The sequence below is a fragment of the Echeneis naucrates genome, chromosome 4 (genome assembly GCF_900963305.1).
Source record: "Echeneis naucrates chromosome 4, fEcheNa1.1, whole genome shotgun sequence".
Classification (NCBI taxonomy): domain Eukaryota; kingdom Metazoa; phylum Chordata; class Actinopteri; order Carangiformes; family Echeneidae; genus Echeneis; species Echeneis naucrates.
Genome location: NC_042514.1, coordinates 21,138,527 through 21,158,338, shown reverse-complemented (window position 1 = coordinate 21,158,338; position 19,812 = coordinate 21,138,527). Strand labels below are relative to the sequence as shown.

The 19,812-nt window shown below is 42.6% G+C and overlaps 1 protein-coding gene across 2 annotated transcripts; it reads left to right on the top strand.

Moving 5' to 3' along the window:
• The first annotated feature begins 3,107 nt into the window (after window positions 1-3,107).
• Window positions 3,108-17,719, top strand: tspan1 (tetraspanin 1). 2 transcript variants are annotated; one of them, XM_029500777.1, is made up of 8 exons: window positions 3,108-3,246; window positions 3,496-3,558; window positions 8,488-8,694; window positions 11,448-11,522; window positions 16,105-16,203; window positions 16,911-17,054; window positions 17,182-17,265; window positions 17,544-17,719. In XM_029500777.1, the coding sequence occupies exons 2-8, from the start codon at window positions 3,502-3,504 to the stop codon at window positions 17,601-17,603; spliced, it is 726 nt and encodes a 241-aa protein (XP_029356637.1). In that variant the 5' UTR covers window positions 3,108-3,246; window positions 3,496-3,501; the 3' UTR covers window positions 17,604-17,719. The 2 variants fall into 2 exon arrangements, with proteins under 2 accessions (XP_029356637.1, XP_029356638.1); XM_029500778.1 differs by having other exon boundaries at window positions 16,885-17,054; window positions 17,544-17,707.
• The last annotated feature ends 2,093 nt before the right edge of the window (window positions 17,720-19,812 follow it).

Genomic DNA, 19,812 nt, shown 5'->3' with positions numbered 1-19,812 from the left:
AGTTTAACCTGTGGAAAAGGGCCTGAAGTAATTGTATGACATACAGAATATTTAACAGTGTCTTTATTAACACACTGGCATGTCGTGGTGTGTTCACTGTCAGTTCATTAAGTCCTGAGCTTGTGGCTGCTAACATGTCTCCCTTTAATTTAGCTGCTGACCAGTGTTAGCTGCCCCAGGACAGATTAGGGAGTTTACCTAAAAGCCCCAGAGTTAGTTTAGACTTTTACCCTCCTCTCTTTCACTGTTAAACTAGTCTGAATAAATTCATTTTGTGGCAGTTTAAGTTTCTCTCTGAATGTTGACAACTAAATGTCAGTAAGATGGTCAAACTTAAAAGCAAGAATATGTTGGTTTTTTTGTGCTCAGAGGGTTGTCAATAACTATCATAGAGGTGTCTGGGCACCAACCATCACTGAACATCACTGTCCCCAGTTCACGTCCATCAGGGACCTTTGTTGATTGTCTCTTTCCTTCATTTCCTGTCAGCTCTACTGCAGAATAAAGACCCAGGATATTATAATTAATGGCAAAATTCAAAGGCACAAATAAAAAAAATAAATAAATAAAAAAGACATGAAGAGTTTAGTGGGACAGTTTTCGTATTTTGGGGAGTTCTAACAAGCCGACTCATAAAAATGGTCTTCTCTGCGATAAGAACCTTTCCATGTTAGTAAGTGAACAAAAAAACTTAAGTTAAAGGAAGTTTTCATTCAGCAACAACAAATACACCCGCAGCATGACAATGATTCCTCCAGACTGATTACCATGACTCACAGAAACTCCAGCAAGGTTTTAAAAATTAAATTAAAACCATTAAAGCTGCTGAGACATGCAGGATGATATTATATCAAACTTAAAATCAAGTTAAAGGATGAATCAGTGCACGCATGGGATTCTTACGCTATACGTGTAATGGCAACAACCCGGCAGCACTAGATGTATAACTGCCCTGAGGGGACACTGATAATACTCAATCTAACCGACCTCATTAAAGGGCTGTGTTTTTTACCTTCTCCATCTCATCCGAGATCTCTGCGCCTGTCGCCACTTTCATCAGAGGTGATGAAGAAGCTGCCGTCTAATCATTTCTTTCTCCACGTGCTGTGGCTGCAGAGTGTGTGCATGCGTGGACGCCGGTGGAGATTATTAACGGTTTAATGGCTAACGAAGCCTGACAGGTGCTCCTCTCTTTGAGATTAAGGACCAGTGGGTTAATGACGGCGTGGGTGAGATTGTCATAACTCACAATAAGACCATTAAAGTAATATTACCGGGAAAGATTTCAGCTGATATGTGCTCAATTCTCCAACAAGGTGGCATTGGGAGGCCCAACTCTGCCATTTCTCAGACTCCTTTTTGTCTTTTGCCCGAAGCTCAATGAAGGTTTGACTCAGGTGGAGTCTGACGAGGAAGCAAGTGATGAAACAAAGGAAGACATGAAATCTGCCTCTGCTGCATTCAGCCATAAAGCACTGGAGGAAGGACCCAGGGAATCTGACAATTATTTAGACCTTGGCTTTGAAATGTGTCCTCCATTTACTGCTGAATTAAAGGCACCATGACAAAGTCACTACAAATACACTTTATCAAATATCATCTTTATTTTTACCTATTTTTCTTTGCAGCGTCCAGGACAAAGAGAAACACATTCCTCCACTCAGATAAACAGTGATGACCAGCTGAAGTTGCAGGGCAAGAATGAGGAGAAAGTGGTGCCGACAGTCGTCACAAAAGCTTGCCACCTCCCTCTAGTGGTCAGAGTGCCACTACTGCCGCTCAACAAGAACAAAGGAAGGAGAGACGAACAACAGAGTCAACGGCAGAAAGCAGCAACAAGCTGAGACTCAATGCACACGGGCTGAGCGCTCCAGAGGCAGTGAAGTAGGAGGGACGTTGTTATTATCATCACCTCAAATTATATATTTGATTCCTCTAAAAACCAAGACCTATGGACAGACCTCCAGTGAAGCTGATCACAAGCAATACAGTCATGTTTTACTGTGGGTCGGAGAAAATGCTAGAAAAAGAGGGAAGCAGACCACGTGAGGCTGATTAGACACAGGAGATTTTGTTTCTGAGACCAAAATGAAGAGTTTTGGTGCCTCAGCCTAATTATTATTGTATCCTGGTGTGAATATGATTGAACCACCTGAGGGCTGAACTAATACTCTCCTCTAATAGTAGCTCAGTCAAGTGGTTGTTTTGAACTAAACACTGTCATTATCTAATTTTGTACAATTAACAAAGTGATGATTCTGTATGAGAATCAAACTGCAAGTCAGACACATAGAGTTGACACACAAACTCAATGATCCTAAAACAGTGAAGGATGTAAATCAGTATTTGTTTAAGCTAGGGTGGGTTAGGGTTAGGGTGAGCGTGAAGTGACTGAGAGAAATTACAAACCGCCACCGTCACAGAGCATGGGTGGAGGCAGAAGGGAGATCGTGAGGACACAGGCCCCCCAAGACTTTGTACGGCACCCCTGTTAGCCCTCTGCCAGAGTAAGAAGCTGATTAATAGTTGGTTTCAACCATAAACACTACCACAAACAGATGCCAAATGACAACAACGTAGGACAATGCAATTTCCACGGTATCCTTCCCACTTATACTTCCTGTTAATTTGCACATTGATTTTCATCATTAAGGTAAAAAAAAATAAACTATAAATAATCATTAACGTGATGCAAAATGACCACAAAGAGACTCAACAGGAAAATAAAGAGATACAAAACTCCTTTACATCCTCCTTTAGCTGGAGCCAATTGGAGGCGATAAATTGACAAAGGTCAGTAGAAATACAGTTTATTGTTATTTAAATCAGCTTTTCTTTCTATAGCTCATCCTATGTAACATATGTTTAGTTTGTTGGGGGGGGGGTTCATAGCCTGACAGCTTAGGTTCAGAGACACTGTGGGTCCCTATCACAACTGTGATTCCTGGATGCTACGCTGTGAATCTGTGTCACCGTGAACCTGCAGGGGTCAGATCTGCTCCTGTACCTGAACCACACCCATTCCTCCACCTGCTCCACCAGCAGCCAGTCAAAAGCACAGCTCAGATTTCTGAGCCCCCACCGCAGGCATTTACCTATGTAGATATCATATCTTCATTAACACCCTATATTTTGACACAAATATCATCAGCTCTGTTTTTACGGTTGGACGCTCAAGACTGAGACTAACAACTGGTTTGAATCTGCTGCGCTGTGGAGATAAAGGCGTGTTAATTCAGTTAAGGGGTAAGATTGTGTTTTATGAGCCGTAATGTTTCTGCTGCATGTATCTCTGTGATTTGGCTCCGTTTTCTTCAATTAACACATATCTTTAGCTACTGCCAGCACTGCATGTTTTCATTAAGACTCATTGTCATTTCTAGTGTAATTTTGCAGAGATGTGGACCAAAGTAATAGTACAGCAGCTGTGTGAAGATTGTGTGTGTACGATGAAAGGAAAAAAATACTGTAATTTATTATCTCCTTTCCCTTCAGATTAAAATGGCCTGTTTCACATTCGTCAAGTTGATGATGGCTTTGTTCAACTTGCTTATCTTTGTGAGTATATTTCTGCTTTGATTGCTCATATATGATGGTGATGAGGAGGAGGAGGATAGGGTTTGTGTGTGTGTGATTGTGTCTTTACATGAAAAATTGTGTGTAAACTTAAAAACAAACAAGCAACGCAGAGAAAATCGCATCATTCCACCCTCCAATGCAAACAGAGACGTTACATAAGCTCCTCAGATCCATGAACCAGGGGACCTGAGTGATGCTCCTTCATCTCTTCTGCAGCAATTTGCATCTCATTAACTTCAAAGTCCCTAATTTCACCACCTACATCTTTGGTTTAATGTTGGTAACTAATGTGGTTTGTGAAATGGAGGGAAACTTTGGCGGGAGTAAGCTGAATTCTCCGGGCGTGTTGGCTCCACCTGAGCTGCCGCTGTCATCATTTTCCTCACGACTCCCATTTCTACTTGAGCGTTGCAGCTTGATGAAGCTGGTGGCCCGGCTCTAAAGGTCGTGGCGGCAGCACATTGTCGACAGACTAGTGAAACGGTTCTTTTCATCTTGTAAAGACGACACTTTAATGCGACCATTCAAATGCCTAGGTCACTGGTGAGGAAAGTTATGGTTTCACTTTGCTGTGAAACAGTCACATGTGCAGTTCTCCCTGGAAGGCCAGATCATTCTGCCAGAGTCCAGAAACATAGAAATTGGTCCTGATGTGGCTAAAGTGAAGTATCAACCCAGCATGATATCACCCATCAGTCTCTAAGCTGATGGTTTAAAGCTTCTTCTTTGACATTTTTCAATCATTTCAACCATTTGGAGGAGAAGATGAAGCTGAAGAGGAGTAAGGATCTGGATCTGATCTGGATATTATCATGAATTATCATCCATGAATTCTACGAAGAATAAAAGACATTGTCATGTCCTGAAACTCGGTGTTGTCTTGGATCAGTGTTGGAGTCTTGTTTTGTTTTGGAATTCCTGCTCCTCTTGTGTTTCAGTTTGCGTGCCCTTCCTTTTGTGCCAGTCTGATTGTTTTTCCCCGCCCTGATTGTGTTCACCTGTTCCCCATTACCTTGTGTATATATAGTCTGCATCTTCCTTTGTTCTGTCTCGTGCTGTAGAACTAAGCCGTCGCACAGTTCAGGCCAGGTCTGTTGCCTCGTCTAGTTTCCTGAGTTATGTTGGTACTTTGATCTTTTGTGCCAAGCTTAGCTGTGTGATTAGTGGTTTTTTGATTTGCCTTGTCTCGTTTTCTCCAAGCATTGTCCTGCTCTGTTTGTTTCTAATTCTACAGTAGTTTAGAAAGTCTTTTGGTGCTATTTTTCCTGTTCATTTCATGCCTTTTTTTTTTTTTTACTTGAAAAGTGATTTTAAGTTGAACTTTGTACATAAACATTTATTAATTTCGTGCATTGGGTTCAGATTCATACCGTAGTGTCAAATGCTATGAGATATATAGAGCTAGATATGTATGTGTGTACAAGACACATGAAATTATTTTGTTGAAGGGCATTTGTAAAATTCTGAAATAAATTGATATAGACAAACTGATGGCTATATCAGGGACTTTGAAAGAAAGTGATGATATATTCACTCTAAAAAATATACTGCAGTTGGTCAATGGTTAAAAGGAGCGCTGTGCACCAGTGGGTACCAGCCCATTTCCATCCTATTGTTAGGCATGTGTAGTATAGTCAGCAGCCTTGTCCTGTAATCCATCCCCTGAGTTAGCCACACCCCCTGAGTCCATCCCCTGCTTTCTGGTCTATCCTCCTCTAAATGGCACCATCATACGAATATCACATTGTATTAAAGACATCAAACCAGCCTACTAATATGTGACCTCACCCACAGCCCACCAATCACAACACACCCTGAAATGAATCAGAAGATGTGAGTTTATGCCGTCCCCATTTAGCACCATCGTTAAAGACTTGTATGAGTGTCAGAAGAAGCTGTGGTCACTTAACCAGTCCCTGTTATTGTTAGAACAGAAACGGTGTGATGGACACCTGTACTCTGGACGGAAGGCTGTAATGTGAATGCTGCATGTGCAAATCCACGTGTTGGGCATTAATCAAATTGTCTGCTCACAGCAATATGACCCATAAAGATGGGTTTTACACTCAGCTGATGTCTTTCTCATCCCAAACTGTTCAGAGAGAACTAATTCCATTTCGATTGGGATGGGATGGACCCATTCCATTTTTCTCTCTCTTGGCATCTCTTCGTCTCTTCACTCAGTTCACCCCCCCCCCAATCTCCCCCAGAGGACATAGATAGGACACTGTTTTTTAACCCTGCTCTTCAAAAACCTGATTTACTTCCAGTCCCACTGCGGTGTGGGTGTTCAACTGACAGGGCATCCACCTGAATATGGCACACCACCATCAAAGGGATTAGCTATTCTCCAAAAAAAGAAGACAGCATGCCAGCTATAATTATACCTGCTGAAGGATGATGGTGGCAGACATGGAGGTAGAAGGGGAATATGCTTGTCGTATCACATTTGGCTAACGGTGCAATGATGGTGCTGAGCAGGTTCAAGAAATGAGGAGAGAAAGTCCTCAGTGAGAGGAGGGTAGAGAGAGAGAAAGACTGACAGAGAGGTAAAAATAGAGTGAAGAGAAGGAGAGAGACAAAGAGAGATGAATCCCACATGGGAGATGTTAACATCTGACAGGAGGTGTGGAGTGCCAGGGCCTGATGGAGAGCAGAAGAAGAGGATGGTGGGGTGTGTGTGTGTGTGTGTGTGTGGGGGGGGGGGGGGGGTAATGTAAGACTGCAGAGACTCTGATGGAGTCTGACAGACAAAATCAGGTTTCAAACATGGTTTCTGTAGATAGGCGGGAAAGAAGAAGAAGAAATCAGTCAGTGCAACGAAAGAGATGGGAAATACTCCAAAAGAATGGGGGAGGATAAAAGCCTGGAGAGGAAGAGAAGGTCAGAGGTGGAGACATTGGGAGGGAGAGGCTGAGTGGGAAGGGAGGAAGGAGATAATGACATGGGATCAGGTCATCTTCAGTCTGTAATGTAAAACATGTGACATAGTTCTGGATTTTTTTTTTTTTTTTTTGTTAGGGGCCAGTTTTGCCAGTTTTACACACTATTGTCTAACGCTCACCTTGTGTTGGATGCAAACAGGTGATTGTATTTGTGGCTCTGTAAAGAAAATAAAAGGATAGTAGTTTAGAAAGTAAGGATGATCTAAAAACGTAGATTGATTTTTTTTTTCCCCCTTGTGTTCTGCACAGAAACAATGTAAAGTAGAATAACCGAAGAAAAGTTGAACAGAAAACATTCCACACGTTTGTGCTGTTCTGAAGTCAGTGTCACACATACAAAATCAAAAAGAGCTAAGAGACATTTTAAAAAGAAGAAAGAAAAAACAGAACAAACTATCAAAAGCTCTGAAGACCAGCTGATGTTTGGTAGCTTATACATTTCTTTGGGCTTTATCATTATTGTCATTATTTGGAATGAATCCCTAATATCAAATATTTTAAGCTATTTGAAGATGTTTTTATCTGCTGCACAGTTACTGTAAAGTCCATATCTGTACTAAACAGTTACCACTCTGCTGCTCGTGTTTTTTTGATTTTTTTTTTTTTCTTAAAGAAATATGATCCTCATGTTCATTCTGTCCTTTTTCTTCAGCTTTGTGTTTTTGTCAGTCAATGTGGAGCTGCTGTATCATAGTTTTCCCTGGAATGTGAAACTGCAGCAGGAACTCTACCCAGGATGAAATGCGGAGTCATTCCCAGAAATTAGTCTTTCCCTCTGCATCCCAAGATAAGACTAAAAGCTAGAACACGCATTCACAGTGGAGCAGCCGGGTCTGGTCATGATTTTGGTGTCACGTCTGATCAGAACAAGGTGGATCAAGTCTCCTCTGGTTTGGGTCAGGTGATGTAAACGGTCTGGTTTATCTGACGCTTGGGGAGACAATTTTAAATCTGTCACCTCAGAATAATTTTGGTCATAACACACAGTTGTGGTGGTAAAATGGAGAATTAACTGAACAGCGGCTGCTGGAAAACAGAGGAAAGTCAGTGAGATGATGGTGAGATCAATCAGGGGGCAGCTATTTCAAAGAGTTTGGTCTAGACCTGCTCTATATGTAAAGTGCCTTGATGTAACTTTGTTATGATTTGGCGCTATACAAATAAATCTGATTTGATTTTGATTTGATTTGATTTGGTTTCTCCATTTTGGGGTGGAAATGGGTTTTAAAACTAAAACAGTGGTGTGGATTGCCCATCACTATTCACAGGGAAAACTGGTCCTCACATTGCATCTGGTTTGTTACCTTTCCTTCTTAAACTCACAAAATCTAGTTGCAGATCTGAAAAGGTGTTTAAAAGAAGGTTTTCTACTCTTCGCTATTGTCTCTTCACCAGTGCCGACTGAGTCCACAGCTGGCTTTGTTCACAATCACGACACAATCTTTAAAAGGATATTTGTCCATTGTAGCTGTTTGAAACAAGTCTGGAGATAAAGGTGGCTGTGGAAAAGGGCAGTCATTTTCCCTCAGAGAGGTAAAGAAAGGCCAAGTTGTTGCTTTACTTGGACACATAATGGGAGACCTGAGGCAGCAACTTGGCCATTCTCACAAAGGAAATACCCACCTCTGAAAGGAGGGAAGGATATTGGAGTGTCATGGTGTCAGTAAGAGGTAAAAGTAAGACAGAGTTAGTGATGTAAGACGGCTTCTCATTTCCAAAACCTATTACCCCCTCAAGAGCTGTTGGCTTGACCCCATCTGAATGACTGCCAGGCAAATGAATGATTGACATTTTTCTCGCCATTATTAGGTGTGGTTTACAAGGTATTGAGGGCTCTGCGCTCCAAGTCCTCTTTTCATGAATGAAAGGCGTTATTGTGTTTCATACATTCATACATACACACAAATTTGTGGTGTTTTGCACTAATCTATGGTAATCTCTTTTCTGTGGTTCCCCCCTGCAGCTGGGGGGCCTGACCCTGCTGGCCATGGGGATCTGGGTGAGCGTGGACGGCAGCTCCTTCCTGAAGCTGTTGGGGCCCTTTGCCACCCAAGGAATGCAGTTTGTCAACGTTGGGTTTTTCTGCATTGCCATCGGGATCGTATTGGTACTGCTGGGGCTGCTGGGCGGCTGTGCCGCCCACAAGGAGAGCAAGTGTCTGCTTCTCACGGTAGGTGTTCCACAATCACTTCACTTCCCCAAGGACACACAGAAACTGAAGGTGGAGAGCTGGTTTAATATTTGCTACTTAATTCACAAATCCAAATGCTCGCATTTGACCACCAAGGCAGAATTGTATCGTGGTTTTGAGGCTGTGTTGTGTTGGGGGAACACCAAAACAGAGGAAGCGAGACTGTCGTCAATTGCTTCACTGTGACATTATGGACTCTCATCTCATTGGTGCCAAAAACAAACAAAATAGATAAATAGCTGCCAAAGTAGAATAAACCAACTCTGGAAGTTCCTGTTACAATGAGTCTGGTCTGCAAACATGCATACTACACTGCCTCTATCTGTTGTTATGGTTACCATTAGCCCACCTGTTTTAGTAAGGATCAGGAAACCTTAAAATACGACAATCTCTGTTGTCATGCTTACAACAACAACAACAAATGGTCAGAGGCAATAAAAACAACATAAACTACCACTCTCACATGGGACCTGAACACGCATGCCATCCCAACTTCCTCCCTGAGCACACTGCCGCTCCATTGACTGTCTCAACTCAATGAACTTTTCCCTCGTCATCGCTACAGCCACTAGGAGTCGCCTAGCAAAAACCCATCCCCTTCCTATCGTAGAAAACATTCATTCATTTATTATCATTTCCTCTTTTAGGAAAACTCTTAAAACATAATGTTGAAAACAGATTGAGAACAGGAGCTCACCACCAGCCCTGCAGCTCTTTAGCCCGCTTCAGCCCCTGTTTTGGATTTGCTACCCATGAACGCTCTGGTTCAGTCTCAGCGTGAACTTCCTGGAGATTTACAGTGGGGCAAAAAAGTATTTAGTCAGCCACTGATTGTGCAAGTTCTCCTACTTACAAAGACGACAGAGGTCTGTCATTTTCATCATAGGTACACTTCAACTATGGGAGACAAAATGAGAAAAAAAAATCCAGGAAATCACATTGTAGGATTTTTAAAGAATTTATTTGTAAATTATGGTGGAAAATAAATATTTGGTCACCCACAAAAAAAGCAAGATTTCTGGCTCTCACAGACCTGTAACTTCTTTAAGAAGCTCTTCTGTCCTCCACTCCTTACCTGTACTAATGGCACCTGTTTGAACTGGTTATCTGTATAAGAGACACCTGTCCACAGCCTCAAACAGTCAGACTACAAACTCAACCATGGCCAAGACCAGAGCTATCGAAGGACACCAGCAAGAAAATTGTAGACCTGCACCAGCCTGGGAAGAGTGAATCTACAATAGGCAAGCAGGTTGGTGTGAATAAATCAACTGTGGGAGCAATTGTAAGAAAATGGAAGACATGCAAGACCAATGATAATTAATCTCCCTCGATCTGGGGCCCCACGCAAGATCTCATCCCGTGGGGTCAAAATGATCATGAGAACGGTGAGCAAAAACAAAAACTACACGGATGGACCTGATGAATGACCTGCATAGAGCTGGGACAAAAGTAAACAAAGGCCACCATCAGTAACACACCACGCCGAGAGGGTCTCAAATCCTGCAGTGCCAGACGTGTCCCCCTGCTTAAGCTAGCCAGGCCCGTCTGAAGTTTGCCAGAAAGCATATGGATGATCCAGAAGAGGAGTTTGAGACTATCATGCGGTCAGATGAAGCCAAAATAGAACCTTTCGGTAAAAACTCAACTTGTTGTGTTTGGAGGAAGAAGAAGAGTGTATTGAGAGTATTGTGAGATTTTAATCCAAAACCTCCTTCCATCAGGGAGAGCATTGAAGATGGTCTTCCAGCATGACCATGATCCCAAACACACCGCTCAGGAAACGAAGGAGTGGCTCTGTAAAAAACATTTCAAGGTCCTGGAGTGGCCCAGCCAGTCTCCAGACCTCAACCCCATAGAAAATTTGTGGAGGGAGTTGAAAGTCCGTGTTGCCCAGTGACAGCCCCAAAACATCACCGCTCTAGATGTGATCTGAATGGAGGAACGCGCCAAAATACCAGCTGACATTTGACCTCTGTCATTGCCAACAAAGGTCATGTTACAAAGTATTGAGTTGAACGTTTGTTATTGACCTGACGTCATGATGATGGTAGATAGTGCGCCACAAAAACGGATGACCTGAGGTGGTTTTACATCTATGATCTGATCTGACTGATCCCTCACACTTACATCCAGAATATCAAGAGCCCAGACAATGTCCACATGCAGCCTTCCCTGAGCTACACAGTTACATTATGCTGCTCATTAAGAGCCAGTCGAACTGCCCCGCAGTCCACTGCAGTGAGTCTAATGAGGAGCAGAGGCAGAACATTTATCCCGCTGAGCTGAAGGCCGCGCATCAGGCTCAACATGAGACGACGGTAATGGACTGAACAAAGAGAACGGAGAAGCCGATAGGACAGATCTGTGTCTCTTCTGTCCCTCTCCCTAAACAGCTAAGCTTTATCGATACAGTTATTGCAGAAAAACAATGAGCCAGGCCTGGCATTCAGGAGCACAGATGATCTCAGGGAAAAAACGTACGCCATGTAAAAAAATCTAAATGTCCATACCAAAGTTTGCTTCTGTGGTGTTTCTCATGTCTCCGTGCATTGAAGGTGTATTTCATGTTTTCGAGGAATAAGAAAAAGGAATTTAAAGATGGCACCTTGGGATGAGCATCTCCCATGCATCATATTACAGACAAAACAAATATTTGCTTCGTTACTAACAAGTGGACCTAATGATGTTTTGGTTTTTTTTGGTTGTCTGCTCTTCTTCCCTCCATGCAGTTCTTCTCCGTCATCTTCATCATATTCATCGCTGAAGTGGCAGCAGGGGTCGTGGCTTTGGCCTACTCTTCATTCGTAAGTTCCCTACTTCACCTCTACCTCTTTCTTTCCATCCTGATGACATGGCAGCACACCTCCTCCTCTCCACTTTCGCTCTCCTTTATCTTTTTAATTCCCCTCATCTCTTTCTGTTGTTCTCTTTCCACCTCTCACCTCCTTGGCCCACTCTCTGGATTTTATCTCCATGTAAATTCTCCATCATGGCCACGGCCATCATTGAATTACTGGCTTTATGTCCGCTGCACTACATTTGGCTATTTAATGACTGGGGGATGGCCTGGGGCTGCGTGCGCTGTCTCTTACTTTGAGCAATTTATTACTCTGGAATATTGAAGCTAAAGCATTTTATATGCAAAACAGCCTATTTACATATGTGCCCCCCCCCCCAACACACACACACACACACACACACACACATGATCCATTTCCACTTAGCCCCTCGTATAATAATTACAAGGATTTCAAATGAGCTATGTAAAAGCAGGATAGTGAAGACTAGGATGCTGATAAAGAAAATAGAGTGGAGTTTTTTTTTTAGCCAATCAGGCGACGTATCTGAGGCCCCAGGACTGAGCTAGGTAATCAAACACACCCCCGTCTGCAGGGAGGAGTTGACACACTGTTTGGGAATTTCATTTGAGTTTCAATCTGAGTTTCATTTCAGTCTGTGCCGCTTATTGTTGGTTTAACCAGTTTGAGCTGAAATTGCAATGATGGGGAGATGTCTCGTGGCTCTGAGAAGAATGACAGCATTGCTTTGGCTTTAGGCTCGTATTCTCATCAGATGGAAAACCAGCTCTGCACGTGGCCTGAGTGATCAGATCTCAGGAGTGCCATGGATGAGACTTGGGTCTGTGAACCTGAACTTAGACAGAAGTCAATACCATATGAACAGGTCTGACCTTGTCTGTGCAGGTCTGAGCAGGTCTATGCAGCAATCCCAAGCTTTGCAGCTCGCTGTTTTTTGTTTTTTTTTATAACAGCAACACGTGTGTTTCCTGTGTTCCTGTGTGTCTATGTGTGCGTCCTGTGGGTGTGTGCGTCCTTGGAGACAGAAACAAATTCACTGCAGCTTGAGCTGGTGAAGCAGCTTTGTTGACATAAGTCTGCCCCATCTCTCCCTGCCATTGGCAGGAGCCAAGCTAACCAAGGAAAGCAACATAAACGGCATCTGGCGAGGGCCGACTCGGATAGGAGAAGGAGGAGGAAAGCGGGGCTTGAGCTATTGTCTAAAGCTCAATGAAATGTGAGACATAACTCACTGATTTGTGTCCCTTAAGGAGATCACAGATATGGTTTAGTGGCAATTTAACGCGATGTTTGCTAGCTTTAGCATCATCTGTTCATTACAAGCACAAAGGGACCTGTCAGCTCTGTGACGGATATGAGCAGTTGTCCATCTCCTGCTTCCTGATAAGACACAGTAAACACAACAGCATCAGAATAATGAATATGGGCAATATACATCTAATATGCATATATATGGCGTCCTGTGTCAATAAGTAAGAGACAGAGGCGCAGACAATGAAAGGAGACAATAAATAAAGTGTTGATCTATTCTGCTCTACTTATCAGAGGCATAAATCTGCCTGTTGGCCGCCAGGCCTCTGCAGCTCATCTCACTGAGAAACCAATAACCTTCAGGTGGTCGGAATAACGGAGATCTAATAAGCAATTCCAGAAGACATTATGAGAGGCCGTCAGTGGTCATGGTTGTTCTTTCCACCCTCATACCCCCTCCAAAAGTGATTCGGAAGTGACCAGGGTGGAGATTTATTACCGGGGCTGATATGGACTTCATGGTGGATTAATGAAATGGACGTGACGTGGCGTTTAATGAATCACCCCGACGTTCGGGCGCAGTAAAGAAATGTGCTAACAAAAGGTAATCCAATACAGATTGCTGCCCCCATCCCTGCTCAGGTGGTGGTGGTGGTAATGGAGGGTTTTAGTCATGTTAGTTGATTAACTCCAATTACTTCAATTTAAAGCTCCACCAATCAATAACTTTATATGAACAATATGGGAAACTACTGTGGTGGCAAATGAGACGACAAACTGCCACTCAGTTCTGGAGCTTCAGTGTCTTTTTTTTTTTTTCCTCCAGCAAGTGTGTATCTGTAGAACCAACCCTGAGCCAAACAGCAGCCGAGCAGATGATCAGTCACTTGCTGGTGAACATTTAACCAGACGTTCTTCAACCAGACTGAAATATAGAATTTAATTCTCCAGGTTGACATAGACAGACTCTGTGAAACTCTCGATAATAGCTGGCTTTGCAAAATTATTGTAGTGTCCTTCACACTTCGATCTAAATTTCACACATCACAACTTTCCAGACACATTTTCTTCCTTTTCATATCCTTTCATATTCCTTTCATTTACTCTTATTTAATGAAAAACTAAAATTATTTTATTTTCCATACTACCATATGTCAAATCAGACTAATTTAATTTAGAAGTACCTTATATGGATTTGATTATTAACATCAGTATTATTTTACCTCCATGCCTTTTCTTTATTTGATGTTATGATTTGGCACTATATGAATAAATTAGATTTGATTTGATTGCATGTTCTTTGCTTCATCCAATATATTTTAATGAAGGGGCGGAGCTTGTGTGCTTCTCTTTCTTTGGATAAATGAACTAAACTGGATTTTGAGCATCAGCTGCTGACGATTCTAGTTCTAATATGAACTGAAATGGCAGCAGAAAATTAACAGAAAATGGCCCGGACTTCAGTGAAGCTTTTTTAGTCTTTGGAAAGGAACTGATTTTTTAAATGACCTTTAAAACACAAATTATTTCCTATTAGTCATAATAATATTATTTTGATTATTAATTTCCTTCAGCTGACATGGGGGTTGCATCTTATTCTCTCATCCCCTGGTGACACCTGATTATTCCCAGTTTTTCACCTTCCTTTTTGGATTTCTGTCTTCGATTGGATACAGCTTAGGTTAAATATCTAGTGTCTGGCAGGATATTTGTCTTCCCCCAGAGGAGTACAGGATTCTGGGAAACATTCACAACATCAGTAGCTGCCCTTTTTAAAGCTGATGCTGATCTCAGTGGGTTTAATTTAACAATAAAGTATGAGGGTCTTTGTTGGCAGTAAATGAAGCAGAAACTGGCGTATTGATCTTCCTGATAGTTGTTGTTTTCCTACAAACGTCACTGAAACTTTCCATTTTTATATGATGAAGGTTTCCATTCATCACTTTCCCTCCAAAGAAGCAATAACCAATTAGCAGCCAGCCCCGCTGCAGTAAAACATATCCATGATTATTTGAGGAACAGCAACAAAGATCAATAAGACACAGAACTGAGGACTGTTATCATGTGTAGAAGGTGTTCACTGTACTGATAGACACCTTATCGTTACTCCAGGCTTTGTCCTGCCAGTCTACAGTGTGTGCGTTTGTGTGTGTGTGTTTAACGGGATGTGGCGAGGCGCGGGTGCAGAGTGACAGTGATGAATTAGCCCGCTGGTAATAACCCCCTCTGATCTCAGCCACTCTCCCAGCTTCTTGGGGGGCACTTTTAATTGTGGCATGTATCCCAGCATCCCCTCGGGCATCTAGTACAGCGACCCCCCCCACCCCCACCCCCACCAATCTCCCACTTCAGTGTATACACAGAAAAACACCCCACACACACACGCACGTGGCCACATGCGCATACAGTAACACACACTCATCAAATGGGTCTTTGTGCGACTGAATGTGACACGATTATTTATCAGAATGGAAAAATCAGATAGAGGGAGGATGGGGGAGGAGGTAGGAGGAGGATGGAGGAAGGTGGGGAGGGGGGTTAGAGAAATGTGAAAGAATTCCTGCACAACAAAAGCCTGAAGCCTCACCTGCATCTTTCACACTTTGGATAAACACAAATATCAGACAAAATGCGGTCTGACCAAAGATGTCACAAGCATCTATATATATGTAAATGCTTCCTGCTGCCCCCTCCCCGCCCACACACACACACACACACACACACCACATCCATCCTGCAGTTTACGACCACAGGAAAGAGAAGAAGAATGGAGAATAATGGCTCTGCCTTTTTTTGATTTACTTTCATTTTTTCAGGTGCTGGGCCTTGGCCATTTATTTCCCAGGTGTTCTGTGTGAGAGAAGATTTATTTAATTTCTGATGAATAGGTGACTCCTAGAAAATTACCTCTCCTGCTGCAGTTTCAGGGGCTTCCACAGTGTGTGTGTGTTTGGATTCTAACAGCGGGGAGGATTGTATTTGCATGAACAGGGACAATGTGAAGTGATTTTCATCTTTAACAGATCCAGGTTACATATTTTGGATATGACTTACATTTCGAAAAACATTCCGTTCACGTTTGGAAAGTCTGAATATTTCTGGTATCTCAAGAAAGTTTTTTCGAGTAAAGACGTGACCATTTTAGGAATCAAACACTGAGGACTGCTTTTGTTCAGTTTTGATGATCTGTCAGGACATGACCACAGGAAGTTTGTTTGGAATAAGACGGTTTACAAAGTGAGAATGTTTTTCAAAAGTGTGGAGACTTGGCTTCACACATTAAGTCAGAAACCTAACAGGTGTGTGTTTCCCACAGGCAGAGGGGATCCTCAGAGCATGGGCGAAACCAGCTCTGCAGCAGGATTATGGGAAAGACCCTGTGGTAACTAAGATCTGGAACACCACCATGACAGAGGTACAAAATAAAAATACAGTTTTTCCATGTCTGAGCTCTGAACAACAATCTTTGTGTAGGTTTCATTTCACAAATCGCATCATCAGGTTTGAAAGCTTCAGTAAACACCATCAGAACTAAACAAATGCTTCAAATATATCTGTTTCCTGCTGCTGTTGCTTTAAAAAAGTGCTTGAAGCTGGTATTTGAGGTGAGTAAATGTTCTCTTCTGCTGCACAAACAAACCCCCTGAGGACAAAGCTCAAAGTTGAAATTTTTAAAGTGAAATCAGACAAACTCTGCTCAACCTCAGCTCACCTGCTCACAGCAGTCGACACAAGACATTTTCAAATGGCACTTTATCGTGTGGAATCAACTCGTTTACTGTCTGCTCATCTGAAAGGGGCATCTGTGAGACTGAAAGCAAAGTGCTACCTCAGAGGCCAAGTTATGTCTGCTGGTGGTGAACATATAGAATTCATTCTTCAGTTCTCCATTTCTGTGCACACTCATTCTGCACGCAACACAACAACACACCTGGACTGACGACCTGAATGCTGAGTTTCACACAGCAGCAAACCTCTTCAGAAACTTAGGTAACTAAGGTTATTCATATGACATTGACTTGACATTGATGGATCCAAACGACACAAAGCTGTTTTTTTGTGTGTGTGTTTGTTTTTCTTTGCTCACTGTATGCAGTCTTTGTGTTTTCATTCTTGTTCCAGCTCAAGTGCTGTGGCTTCACCAACTACACGGACTTTGTGGGCTCCATGTTTGAGGAGGCAAATGGAGGAAGCCTGCCAACTAGCTGCTGCAAGTACAACAGCACCCTCTGCAGCCAGGAAGAGGCCGAGCGCAGTGCTGTGCAGGTGAGGTGGAAAGGGTTGGGTTAAAATCCATCCAACAGCAGTGCTGATTTCTTCACAATGAAAATGTATCAATGTGGGATTTATGCAGATTTGAGTATCGCGTTTACACTGTGATTTTCCTCTTCAGGGCTGTTTTGAACACATCCTGGAGACGCTCAAAGAGCATGCTAACATCGTCGGAGGAATCGCAGCAGGAATTGGAATCTTACAGGTAAAAAGAAAAAGATGGTCAAACATTGAATGTAGTCCCTTTGACTAAGAGACAGTCAAAGGGACCACAGTCTTGCTATGGGGTAGTGGTAATCATGTCTTTATCATCTGAGATACTTGTTTAGAGGAGATCTGGACATCAAGCATCCTGGTACGAACAACATCTGTGACATGGATATGAGTTAAAGCTCCAAATGTGGAACTGGCGGGATATTTAAACAAAGAAAGCATTAACACTGATATTTTGCCACAAGTGAAAGGTCTGCATTGATCCTGCAGATCGCTGCCATGATAGTGTCCATGTACCTGTACTGTCACCTGGACAAAAGAGTCAGCTGAGACGCCATGAAAACTCAACCAGCCGGACACCGACAGATGAGTACAGCAGACATCATTTATCAGCGAGATGCTCACTCTCTTTCTGTCTGACGTTTATTCCTTACAATAAAACATCAGTCGGTCGAATGTTGGACGTTCATCATTGATGGTAGTTCTTTCAAAATGATCTGTGAAAATAACAAATTATTCTTGTTGCACTTTAGCAAAGTGCTTTGACACGTTTTCAGCAGCTCTACAACAGTTTTCAGCCTCTCTGTGAGCACCAGCAACTACAAGCTGAAGTTCACACTATATGAGATGATTCACTAATTGTTTTCCTTGTTTCAACAACAAACTGTCAACAGTTTCCAAAGCGCATCTCTTACTGACTTTTTTCATACCAAAGCTTAGACTTATGGGTATTTGGGAGTATCCAGAGCCGTTTAAACCATAACTCTATAAAATATATTGAAATGGATCAAACATAAACCTTCACCACAGTAGGTGTACAGTCTCCTGAACTCAGGAGTCATCACAACTGTAGGCTCAGCAAAAGAAACACAATGACAAGAAATATGCACAAAAACAACAAAGAGTCAGAAAACCACTGGAAAAAAACAAAAAACAAAAAAACTAATCCAGATGAATGTTCAAGTAAAAACAGAAACACACCAAAAGGGTTACAAAGGTTCAAAAGAGACTTGTGACAGTTCATGATGTGTTTAAGGTCAAGCATTTTATTGCGTGACCTTTAATATACCTCCACATGACAGAGAGCTTGGTGCCTCTTTCACCCTGCGTATTATAAAGAAATGGTCTGTCTCCTGAACCTTGAAGACCACATGCATTGTGGGAAAGGGCTGAATAAATATTGACCATTAAAAGGCCTGACAATAGACGAGAGACTGGGCTTTGTTGGGCCAAGCAGCAGGTTATCAGAGAGCTTTCATCACCGATCGCCAACCAGCGGCAACGAGATGCATTTATCTGCTCCGGCGCAACCACACAGAGACAGAGCAGAGCTAACAAAAGCTGACAAAAGCTAACAAAGATCATTTCATCCAGAGAAAAGCACAAGGTTGCGTCCAGTAAACAAGCTGCTCATCTTCATGCATGAGGAGTGAGTGGTGACGTCTTATTGCGACATCATATAGTTCCCTTCCTTTACCCCAAATCAATGGCCGAAATGCATTTCTCAGATAGGAGAGTTTGGGTTCCAGACATCAATATGGACCTTTAAACCTTCAGATCTTTACAGCTATGTTTCAACTGTACGGACCTTAAAGGGAAATTTATTTTCATTCTTACAAAAGTTGTGTTGTGGCAGTGACACTCATTGGAATGAACAGACTTTGAGGGGAATAGGAATGAAACAAGCTGTCTACTCCATCCAATTATAAACCTGCAAGGCATTTAGAGTTGAATCTTATCATCTCGCTGTTGCTGAGCTCCATGTTAAACTATAACACCGAGCTTCCCCCGACTCACACACACAAAATCAATATTCTATCTACATCACAGTCATCAGCCTCTGAGCCCGGATCATCAGGATCCTCAATAGGTCAAAAATGACATTTAAAAACGCACGCGCGCACACACACACACACAAGCCAGTGACTTCTGACTGACAGGCACAAATGACCAGTTCTGGAGCTGGTGATGATGGACAACTCTGTGTGTGTGTGTGAAATACATACACATTTACTGTTTCATTGCATTTAAGCAGCAGACCACAGGCGGAAACAGACCTGAACATCCATCTTAATTAGAGCTGATGCAAATGTTTGGCTAAAGGGCAGATTCATGAACTCACAACATGACACTAGTTGGGTGCCTGTTAAAGAGATGGATGAAGGATGGATGCTTGTCTAGAGCAGTGTCCCTTCACCCTCAGCTCCTTTCTGACAGAAATTACCAACACTGTTGTTGTGATGAAATAGGGGCAGTTTGTATCAACCTGGCGGGGAAAGCAGACAGTCACAGGACTCTTTCACATCTACAGGTAATTCACCTGGCCTGAACAGGAAACCAGAGACCTGACTCCCCATCAATGAGCTCACTTCCTGCTATAGCAGAGGAAACTCAAACATCCAGGTTTAAATGCTGATCTGTATTGACTCATCTGCCAAAGACACTCGCAGCGAGGGACATCAGTCCAACTCCACAGCAGCAGAAGGTCTTTGTGTCTGTATTAAGTTCTGCAGCTGTTAAATCAAAGCAGTTGATAAGT

Bases quoted from the DNA above. Each gene is read 5' to 3' on its own strand.
- tspan1 (XM_029500777.1), top strand. From the start codon at position 3,502: ATGGCCTGTTTCACATTCGTCAAGTTGATGATGGCTTTGTTCAACTTG. The intron at 3,559-8,487 runs GTGAGTATATTT...TCCCCCCTGCAG, and splicing joins TGTTCAACTTGCTTATCTTT to CTGGGGGGCCTGACCCTGCT. The intron at 11,523-16,104 runs GTAAGTTCCCTA...TGTTTCCCACAG, and splicing joins CTTTGGCCTACTCTTCATTC to GCAGAGGGGATCCTCAGAGC.